Raw genomic sequence first — 11645 nt, forward strand, 5'->3', positions numbered from 1 at the left:
TGTTTCTCACCCTTTAAAAAACGTGTTGTTCTCGCCTCATCTCAAATTGTAGGTACCAATTTTATTATTCTAAGAGATAGAGTTCTATATTTGGGCATATCTGGATGGTTACCAAATGGCTGCCAAGGGAATAGCTCTATGGAAATAACTCTTTGTTGCCATCTAGTGATTGTCCAGATTTTTTAAACTCAAATATTATAGCTCCAGCTTTAGTAGAGCGTTCAGGGAACAAGGCTATCTTGGCCCTATTATTGTATTGCACAAGATAGATAAGCATGAATAGTAAAATGTGTGAGTGAAGGGCCCAATTGATGAAATCACAAGAAACTATTGCTAAAATCCACCCAGGACTGAACCATTTTAGGTTTATGCTTCTTTTGAATAATGTTCCTCCTCCTCAGAAAGAAAAATGCCATGTCATAAATAAATACATTCATATCCATCACCCTATTCTTTATTCTTTAGAGCCAAGGTGGCGCAGTGGTTAAATGCAGCACTGCAGGCTACTGCTAGATCAGCAGGTCAGCGGTTCAAATCTCACCGGCTCAGGGTTGACTCAGCCTTCCATCCTTCCGAGGTGGGTAAAATGAGGACCCAGATTGTTGGGGGCAATATGCTGACTCTCTGTAAACCGCTTAGAGAGGCCTGAAAGGCCTATGAAGCGGTATATAAGTCTAACTGCTATTAGGAATAGCAATATTAAGCAAAGTACAGGAAAGGATTTCACTGGAGAAATGTTTCAAAAGATTAGTGATAAAAGGAAACCAGACTGTTAAAGAACCCAATGGCTGGGAATTGTCAAAGACAACACCAGCCAGAGCATAAAAAAATGCAAAGAAATGTTGGAAGGTGTGGGGAGACCTGGCTCATAGAATCATCAAGAGTTGGACTTGATTAAATGGATAACTACATCATCATCATCATCATCATCATCATCATCATCATCATCATCATCATCGAAAAGGAGTAAGAAATTATAAGCCAAAGAAATTAAAATCATATAAACAAAGGAAAAGGACATTTAGGTAAAGATAATTTATACTAGCCTCATTCTCTACCTATCTCCATTCCTTTCTATCCTAGTAAAGCATCTATACTTCCACCATGTCTATCCACAGGTTCATATATTGCTTTTTTTGTTGGTTAGATCACGTGAAGAATAAAAATCAGCTTTCCTCATTTACTTGCTAAGAGTTTGGGTTTTTCTCTAATAAAGGAATGTTGGAAAAGCAACCCACTCCTCCCTCTGCAGTTTGAGACAGTATATGTCAAGAGAACATTACCATTTGATTATGCTGAAAAAGATTATGCTGGAAAAGATGAATGAACTACAGTACCAATAGAAGAGAATATTTGTAGCTCAGGATTGAACAGTGGAGGTCTTGGTGCTCTTTGAGCTTGGTTGCTTTCTTGCAAATCTTTCAAGTTGGGTAATCAAATGTCTGCAAGGACTCCACAGATTTAGAGTAAATATGGGTGCTGAAGAAGAAAGATTAAAGGTAAAGCTTCCCCTTGCGCATATGTGCTAGTCGTTCCCGACTCCAGGGGGGCTCATCTCTGTTTCAAAGCCAAAGAGCCAACACTGTCTGAAGATTTCTCTGTGGTTATGTAGCTGGCATGACTAGATGCCGAAGGTGCACGGAACGCTGTTACCTTCCCACCAAAGGGGGTTCCTATTTTTCTACTTGCATTTTTACATGCTTTAGAACTGCTAGGTTGGCAGAAGCTGGGACAAGTAATGGAAGCTCACTCCATTACGTGGCACTAGGGATTCAAACCGCCGAACTGCTGACCTTTGTGATCGACAAGCTCAGTGTCTTAGGCAAAGACAATAAGTGAATCTGAATGAGTTTCCCAGTTTCCTGAACCATCTTATTGGGGAGTATGATTTCAAATGTTTCAGTCTGCATGGAGAAAGTGAAAGTCAGTTTTTTTCCCCCCAGTTCATTCTTCTTGATTTGCTACCAGGTGCATGGTATAAGAATTGGAGGATAGGTAATGAACTTATTAAGTTTCACTAACTTTTCAAACCTGACACTTTTTAATGCTTTAACTCTAAGCACAGTTTCTCAGAAATTGGTTTTAGTAAAATTACATTTTAAATCTTAAAATAAATATTGTAAGACTCTGTTTTAATGTTTTAAATTAATTATAATCTCTGCTGTTGCTAAACTGTAAGCATTGTTCTTTAAATGGGGATCATTTTACTTTGAAACATATTAATTAAAAATTACACACAAGAATCATACCACATCATAGAATTGTAAGGAGGTATTTAGGCCATGGAATCCAACTACTACTCAGTACAGGAATCCGGATTCAAGCATCCCTGAAATATGTTATTTGAACACATCCAGTGAAGATGAGTTAATTGATTGTTGAGTAATTATTTTATGTTCTATACTCTGGAATGATAGAAGACAGAGCTTTCATCTATGTCTCATCTTTTCAGATATGTGGAGAGTACTACAATAATGCTACACCACTTTTATATGCTTTTATACTACAGTAACACTACATCAATAACACAATAACCAATAATTATGAAGCATGAAGACATGAAAACAGCTGAGTGACCTTGGACCAGTCACTTTTTCTCAACCCCAGGAAGGAGGCAATGGCAAACCATTTCTGAAAAACTTTGCCAGGCAGGGACATGACCAAACAGTTTCTGAAGAATAAAAAGAAAACAAAAAGAAAAGAAAATTTCCAGTTTTTTCCCCTAAAGATTAAGCATTCCCAGTTCCGCCAATCTTTCTTCATGGAGCTCAGTTTTTAGCGCTTGAAGATAGATAGATAGATAGATAGATAGATAGATAGGTAGGTAGGTAGGTAGGTAGGTAGGTAGGTAGGTAGGTAGGTGATCGATAGATCGATAGACAGACAGACAGATAGATAAATGAGAGACAGAGAGATATTTTAACAATATAGATTTTTCAATGTACATTTGGGGACTAAGGCAAGAATGTCTAGAAGTATCTGAATTTGAGATGAATCTGCTTGATTATAATATTATAACCACTGATTGTACCTTTTGTTTTTGATATATTAATATATTTATTGATTGGTGTATTGTTATTTATTGAATTTTATGGTCATAAGCTGATTCGAGACTGACATAAAAATGAATTAGCATAAAAGCATTTGTAATAAAATAAAAACATATTTTAATCAGAATATATGGCAGAAGTGAAAAGTGGTTAATTATTATTTTGTAAAAGTTTGGTTTTCTATATATTTGTAAAGTAAGCTGTACTTCTCTGAACTCAGAATATTTAGAATAATAATATATCTTTTTTGCAGTCTTGCTTTTCACGGAGATCTTGATGGTCTGCTGGCCTGGCATTTAGCTGGGGTAGATCTGAATCAAACTGGTTATGATGGAAACACTCCAGCTAATGTGGTAAGAATCACTGTGGATGACTATACCTTATATTCCAATTTCAGTTCTAGATGCAGGGAATATTGCTAGGTCATGCTCCAAGCCTTGTAAGAGGCTTTTTCAGAAGTTTTAATGGGAATCACATTGAGGGAGATTTTTCAAGGCCAACTGTACATGCGTTACATCTGTTCTGCATAGTTAACTCTCATGGGTGACTGGGGCAAATTCAGTTTGATAGTGCTGCCTCCAAATAAAAAGAAGTAGCTGGGCCAGCAAGTAAGAATTACATTGCTCAAATGGGTAATTGCCATGAATTTTATGCAAATAACTATACAATTGCAGTGTATGTGTCTGTATGTGTACATATGTATATAGAGAAAGAACTGCTGTCTGTCTATAGCCTTAATACGGTTCATGGAATTAGCCCTTCTAATTAAGTGTGTGTAGTATATGTAGGTAATTTATTTATTTTACATATGTCTCCTGCTAGTGCAACTGACAGAGGTTTATAGCCTATGAGTTAAAAGTAGCATAATATGTAATAAAGTCTCAGAAGAAATAAACAGCCATAAAAGGGAATAGAAAATCAGATGATCAAGAGGAAAAAAAAAGGACTCACTTTTTTTTCTTTCAAAAATGGGTGTCTTTCAAGCAGTCCTCGAATCTTGGGTGTGGTATAAATAAGACAGTACTATTTTAAACTTGATGAAATAGAAAAATTGATACAATTTCAAAGAATGTCAAATCGTTCCTGGGAAGGTATTAAATAAGAGCTGAGGTGGCACAGTGGTTAGAGTGTAGTAGTGCAGGCTGACTGTTATCTGCAGCTCAGCAGTTCGATTCTCACTGACTCTTGTCTTCCATCCTTCCGAGGATGAGGACCCAGACTTTTGGGGGCAATATGCTGACTCTGTAAACTGCTTAGAGAGGGCTATAAAAGCACTATGAAGCGGTATATAAGTCTATGTGCTATTGCTACTGAAGAATTTTGGAGCAGAGCCTTGACTGGACAATAATACAGGATGATGCTTATAAGAACATATTATAATATTGATGAGCCCTGGTGGTACAGTGATTAGAATGCAGTATAGCACACAAACTCTGTCCACAGCCTGAAGTTTGATGCCGACAGGACTCAAGGTTGACTGAGCCTTCCCAGGTTGGTAAAATAAGGGTCCAGATTTTGGGGACAATATGCTGTCATTGTAAACCACTCAGAGAGTCTAAATGTTATTGCTATTGCTATGTGTATGGAAGACATACAATATATGTAAAGTTTGCACTCAAGTCAGAAGCACCAAGGTGCTTCCAGGTTGAAAGGATTAGCCAGTGACACCATCATTCCCCTGGGGACACCCAGTTGGGGGTTCCTTTATGTCCCCAACAGGATTTGGAGTGCAGGATGAGAGCTCAACCCTGCCCCATGGCAGCTCTCGGGTCTCAAACTCGGGCTTGCTAAACTTCTCCCCAATGTTCCAATCATTTGAGCCACCCTGCTCCTTAGTGTATATAAATGTGATGGTGTATACTGGCATTGCAATCTTTTTTCCCCCCATAGGCCAAGGCTGCAGGGCATGCAAAAGTCATCGAGTTTTTCAATAAATTGGCATCCTGAATTTGGTAAGTTTTTAAAAAAACGAGTATTCATTGTTGTACATCATTTGGTCATGCAGCACAATATGGAAAATGGGATGAGTGAGGTCATGGTCTTCTGCTTTGAGTTTGTTATTTTCCACTGACTTTTAGAGTAACCGTCAGCAAATATGCTTGTTTCTCTATTTGAAGAGTGATTTGAGTGTAGAACTGACTGAGAGTTAAGACACTTGAACCAGCAGAATGTTTTAGGCATCTTTCAGTTTCAGTAAAGACAAATGTAATGTAAATACAACTTATAGTACATTATTTGGCTAACCTGTAAGCACTTTGTAGTTTCAAGTATAGACCTGTGCATAAATAAATTAATAGCAACTAGTTTGTTTCTCAGTCTCTTCTCAAATTTTCAGACTTTGTTTTATTACTTCAAAAAGTTTCATATAACTTTTTACTTTTATGTGTTCCCTTGTTGTCCTCAACTACTTTATAAGTTTTGGTCCATGAAAAAAATAGATCGAAATTAATATTAGACTTTAGGGTGTCCAAATATACTTTATGTTCTTTTCCTACAACAAAATATAACTGCCATTCTTCTGAGCTTAGTTATTTCAATTTGAAAAAAATGAAATGAAATGATTTTTAAATTGCTCTGGAAATTAAGGAAAAGGTATTTTTGTGCAAAAATAACCAATCTGTGTAATGCATTTTTTTTTTACTTCCAACTTACAGTACTTTACTTTTTCTTCAGGTATCACAGTCCATCTCTAAAAAGAACATTTAAGTTGGCACTGAATTCCATGAGGATGTTTTCAGACCAGTCATATTGCTCTGAGTTATTATCCTTTATATCTTCACACATTAGGGACTGAAAAAATTCAGAGTCAGGAGACAAAGTATTTATAAGAGTAGCTGATTCTCTTACTTGAGCAGTGGGATTTTCAAAGTTAACCACGTTCCAAGTTTTATTTCTATGTATTAATATAGAGCTCAGAAAGCATTGGTATCAGTGGTCAATTTATAAGCAGGATAAACTTTGAGTGAGGACAGATCCCTAAATTAAGCAACCAGGATTTAACTACATAGATGATCCACATAATTGCAGAATTTCTTTTATATAAGCACACACTTTTTATATCCTTCCTCCTCAAACCCTATGTGAAATTGCTGCTTTTTAACTTTTTTCCCTAACCGAAGATCACAAGACTCTCTCTCTCTCTCTCTCACTCCCATCCATCCATCTATCCGTCCATCCGTCTGCTTGGTTGGTTTCCAAATCAGCCTTGCTGGTTAGAGCTAGTGGAATTGGCTGTGTTGGAGGGGAATTCTGTGTATTGTATTCCTCACAGAATTATGGGTGGAAAGGACTATTCCTGAGTATTATCCAGAAACAGACAATTTGGGGATAGGGCGAGGATTTAAACCAGTTTGGAATAATCTAGTTTGCTTTCTTGGATCAAGGATGGTGTCTCTCCAAGATTTTTTTAAAAACAAGATTCAGCAAGATTAGTCTACTTCTTGAAACAGACTTTGGGATACTTCTTTTTTCTAATCTGTACAAAATTATAAAAGTAATTCGTTTCCCACTTGAATCTCTGAATCCTGGTAGAGAGTATGTATTGTCCCAGATCCCCAAGGTGGTCAGTTTTGAAACCATCCATTTCAGAGATGAGGTTCAGACAGGAGGTCCCTAGAATCAAATCAACTATACTCATCTTTTTTAGAAGGGCAGCAGTGGGCATCACGTTGGTTTTCCTAGCTACTTAGTTAAACTTTTTGGTAATGTACCTAGACAGATTTAAATTCTGAATGAAATGAACAGGGATTTAAAAAATTGTATTGTGCTGGTACTCAAGCTTTGGATCTGTGATTAGGTGAAACTCCCTCTTCAGGGCACACTTGCTGACAGCTCTCTTTTTCTTTATAGCCAGTTAACAAAGTCTGCAAAATCCCCATTGGGGTTTCAGGTTATTAGAAAAATGGCTCCTTCCATAATGTGGAACAAGTTTCACATTGCTTCAGAGGCGTGACGAAATGCTTTCTAGTTTTCTCTGGATATGAAATAGTCTTCAAGCCCTCATAGGCAAAGTTTCTAGCATATATGTTTGTATATTATGTTGATATATACACATAGATATCAGCATTTTAATAGTTGTCTATCCCTGCGACTAAATTGTCAGCAACATTTTTACACTGGAATTATTTTGCACAGATATTTTGACGACAGCTGTGAAATAGGAAACAATCAAGGAAAGTTTTATATATATATATATATAAAACATTTCTTAATAACATTCAAGTAGACTCAAATTATTCAGAAAGGAGAAAAGCAATTTTGAGGGTGTTTTGTGTTCTCAGCTTGAGAAGTAAATATTTTCTGGAATGACTTGGGTGAGAAAGCAGACTCACAGATAAAAACAAAACAAAACAAAATGCAGTAGAATACAAAATGTAGTATTTCAGAAGATCCTGATAGAATCAAATACCACGTTGAGTACTCAACCATGGTACTCAACCATAATTGAGCCCAAAATTTACGTTGCTAAGCAAGGCAGTTGTTAATTGAGTTGTGCCCCATTTGATGACCTTTCATGCCACAGTTGTTAAGCGAATCTCTGCAATTGTTAAATGAATCATGTCCTCATTAAATGAATCTGGCTTCCCCCATTGATGTTGCTTGTCAGAAACCAACTGGGAAGGTTGCAAATGGTGATCACCTGACCCTGAGATAATGCAACTCTTAAAAATACACACCAGTTGCCAGGTGCCTGAATTTTGATCACATGGCCATGGGAATGTGACGATTGTTAAGTATGAGAACTGGTCATATGTCACTTTTTTCAGTGCTATTGTAACTTCAAATCAGGGGTGGGTTTCAACCGGTTCACAGTGGTTCTCTCTCTCTCTCTCTCTCTCTCTCTCTCTCTCTCTCTCTCTCTCTCTCTCTCTCTCTGTTATTTTTTTCAAACTTTAGATACATGATGTTCCTTGGTGACTGTGAGAAAGAAAGGCACTGTCATGCAAACTCTATTACAACTGAAAAAGCAATTGAATGCTTATGATGTTTAGGATTAACTTAGTATGGAGATTTCTTTTTGTATCTGACTTTTTTAAAAAAAAATCAAATCCTTATTAAAAGAAATAGTCTGCCTATAAGGATATTATAGTTCCAAACTGTATTTTCATAATAGCATGTCAGATTGTATTTTGCAGTAATACATGATACTGAATCAAACTATAGTATTCATTGGTAAAACTAGGACTTGAAACCTTTGCTACTGCTGCTGCTCTTCAATTTTGATTATCTCAATATACAGGACTATTGTTCCCATTATCCTTAGTCACCATGGACAGTACTAGGCTGGGAGTGATGGGAGGACTCCAGATTAAGAAGGGCTATTTTGCACTCAGAGCAATGATTCCTGCCACTAAGATCTCTTGACCTCTTTGCTGTGGTAGATAATGTGAATCAACCCTTCTTAATAAAAGTTAGAATTATTTAAAGTGCATAACTCCACTGTTAGCATTCTAAGAAACAATGTGATCAGGTATTGGCCATTGCTTTAGAAACTGAATAGATTTCCTAATAAATAACTTTTTTGATATGTGAACTGAAGATGGCCAAGAGGACAAGAACCTCTGTGAAGAGAAATAATGGGAAATGATACAAGCAAGTCTGGAAAAACTCACGAGGTTTTAACAAAAAGGGGAAAAATGAGGGTGTGTGTGTGTCTTAACTTCACCCAGATCCCAGGTAAGAACCAAGATCCTCACTACCCTTGAAACATTGAAAAAGGTTTGAAAAACTGGTTGGCAATGAAATGCCCTATCTTGAAAAAAGATCTGTCTGTCTGGAATGCAGCACAAGAAGTTTCGTAGTGTATGGTGAGGATATTCTGTGGTGTTTTGTGGCATGTTCAGTTTGATAAATGTAAAGCAAATCTTAGCATGAATGTAGAGATTCCTACTGTTGGAGATGAGGGGAAACCTAGATAACTTCAGAAATCAAAGAATATCAGTATGTTAAGCAGATGAGTACATTTGCAAGTTTCTATAAGTAGTGAAATGAAATTTAATCAGCCTTCTAGAGAATCTGATATGAGGGTATAACTATATGAATTTGAAAGCAACTTAATAAAATTTTGATAAGATTTCTCATGTTTCTCAAGTCAGCATTGTGTGTTCCTATTTCTGTTAAGTACTTACATGCCAACTACAGTAGAACTATGTTCTTTATTATCTTTAAAATGTCATGACTTGCTGCTATTGTTTTCAATAAAATATTTGGAAATTATTCGTTCATCATGAAGTGATTTGTGTGTGTATGTGTGTGTGTATGTGTGTGTGTGTTGTCTGGGGCAATATGACATTTTACTCACAAGCAAATATAGCTGCCTGAAACAGTGGCTTTTCACGCTGTTGATTTCATGCAATATACTCATCTGAATCTCTTGTTTTCCATTGAATAATAATCTGTTGAGTGCTTTGCAATTTTGGTGGCTTCTCATAAGATCACTCAATGCAAACTATAGATACCAACAAAGAAACTTTTTCACTGGGCATTTGAAGATTGGGACATGTAGACAGCTAAGGAGGATGCTAAAAGATGCATAACAAAAATAATACTAACAATAACTCTGCGTATTCCAACAAAGAAGAGATACTAGACATGTTTTTTTTCTTGTGTCTTATCAACAAAAACATGTTTTGAAATTTTCTTTAGAACTGACTTCCCTACCCCTCATCTAAATAGTAAAATGATGCTGCAAAGATCATGATAACAAAAAACAGTAACTGAAGTCTTGCTGTAATATGGTTTCACAGAGAAATTTACTCCTTTGCGAAAGTCTCATAGACTTGATAATCCTGAATTTTACTTCACAGGCCTGTTTTATCGTGAATAAGGCTTGGCTTTTCCCATGTTTTTGTTTGAACATACATTAGAGCAGTGGTTCTCAACCTGTGGGTCGGGACCCCTTTGGGGGTTGAACAACTCTTTCACAGGAGTTGCCTAAGACATCGGAAAACACATATTTTCGATGGTCTTAGGAACTAAGACACCAATTTTATGGTTGGGGGTCACCACAACATGAGGAACTGTATTAAAGGGTCATGGCATTGGGAAGGTTGAGAACCACTGCATTAGAGTCTTTCTTGCCCTTTGAGCTTGGTTATTTGCTTGCAAACTTTTATTTGCTTGCAAACATTTCATTACCTGACTAGGTAACATGATCAGTGCTAGTGACTGTAGGGCTTGCTCCAAACAGCCTATTCAAATCTGTACAAACCTGACCTATATATTGTATATTCTCTTCTATTGAACATACATTATAACCTATAGTTTAACCTCCAAAAACCAAATTCAGCTGGGATATCAAGTCTCTGATAACTTTACTACCAAATCCCCCAAAGCCTGATCTGCTATATTTTTCAATATCCATTAATTGGTTAGTCTGACTCCAGGAAGTATGGTAAAGGCCAGTTTGGTCTAGTGATTAAGGCACCAGGGTAGAAAGCAGTAGACCGTAAGTTCAAATCCTATCTTTGACATGAAAGCCAATTGGCTGACCTTTGGCCACTCACTTTCAGCCCAATCTCCTTCACAGGGTTGTTATGAAGAAAATAGGAGGAAGTTGTGTTGGATATGCTTGCTGCTTTGAGGTGTGTGTGTGTGTATGTATGTGTGTGTAGTGTCTTTGAAGACACAATTTAAACTGCCCAGGACAGTGACAATTTATAATTGAAAATCGCAAAGTAAACAATATATGGGTGCAGTCTCAATTATGGTACTTGTGTGCATAATTTTGCTTGCATAAGATAGTGCCTAAACCTGTATTTCTCTTAATATATGTTTCTTGAACTATTATTCTACTTTTGTTTACTTGATGTTTCGGAGCAACAGCTCCCAGAAATCTCAGCTAACAACTCAACATATCAAAGGCCATCAAGTGAGGAAGGCAGACTGGGACTCTAGCATGAAGAATCTTAGTCAAATCCATTATTTCTCTTATTCAGACACTCTAACTGGCTGCTGCATAACTAATGGTAGCACCAGATGCATAATATTTTTGCTAAACTGGAAAAAGAAACCTGTCCTGATAGAGTCATACACTCTATCTTAAAAGACTGTCCAAGGACCAAAAAGGACCTTGGAGATCAAGAAGAGATCTGATAATTTCAGAGATAGGACACCTGGTGCCCACGACAGTCCATGCCTCACCAACAAATTCTCTGCCACCCCCTAAATTCCCTCTCCCATCTGATTTTTTAAATAGATTGTTTCAATTAAAAAATAAAATTAGGTGGAATGTAGCCATGCTGCAAACAAAGTGCCAACTTCTAGCATGAACTTTATTTACAAGTACAATATGCCTCTAGGTCTCTTATGCATTTTAGAAAGTAATAATAATATATATAAAAAAACTTGGATGGCTCCAGTCTAGTGTTTTAAAAGGAAATCTGCCCACCTCAGGAAGCAGCCAAATATACAGTAGGACAGAAAATAAAACACCCCAAGGGAAATAGAGTGGATTGGGCTTGACCTTGCTTGCTTGCCTTTTGGAGAAAGGGTGCTTTGTGACTGGAACACAGACCTGGTTGCCAGTTGTCTTCCGGGTGCGATTCAAGGTACTAATTATGACCTTTAAAGCGCTCCATGGCTTAGGCCCAGGAT

At 37.0% G+C, this 11645-nt stretch overlaps 1 protein-coding gene across 3 annotated transcripts in view; it reads left to right on the forward strand.

The window, feature by feature from the left end:
• ASPG (asparaginase) overlaps window positions 1–9266 on the forward strand; it is an 88147-nt gene extending 78881 nt beyond the window's left edge. The window contains exons 14-16 of one of the 3 annotated variants that reach the window (XM_087727014.1): window positions 3304–3403; window positions 4941–5002; window positions 7947–9266. In XM_087727014.1, coding sequence (XP_087583140.1) covers window positions 3304–3403; window positions 4941–4997 — 157 coding nt within the window. In that variant the 3' untranslated portion in view covers window positions 4998–5002; window positions 7947–9266. Of the gene's footprint in view, window positions 1–3303; window positions 3404–4940; window positions 5003–5723; window positions 6060–7946 lie in introns of those variants that run through there. The other 2 variants (XM_087727020.1, XM_014059600.2) reach the window with 2 other exon arrangements.
• The last annotated feature ends 2379 nt before the right edge of the window (window positions 9267–11645 follow it).

The sequence above is a fragment of the Thamnophis sirtalis genome, unplaced genomic scaffold (genome assembly GCF_051295495.1).
Source record: "Thamnophis sirtalis isolate CommonGarterSnake01/CBP01778 unplaced genomic scaffold, rThaSir2_p1.2 scaffold_1, whole genome shotgun sequence".
Classification (NCBI taxonomy): Eukaryota; Metazoa; Chordata; class Lepidosauria; order Squamata; family Natricidae; genus Thamnophis; species Thamnophis sirtalis.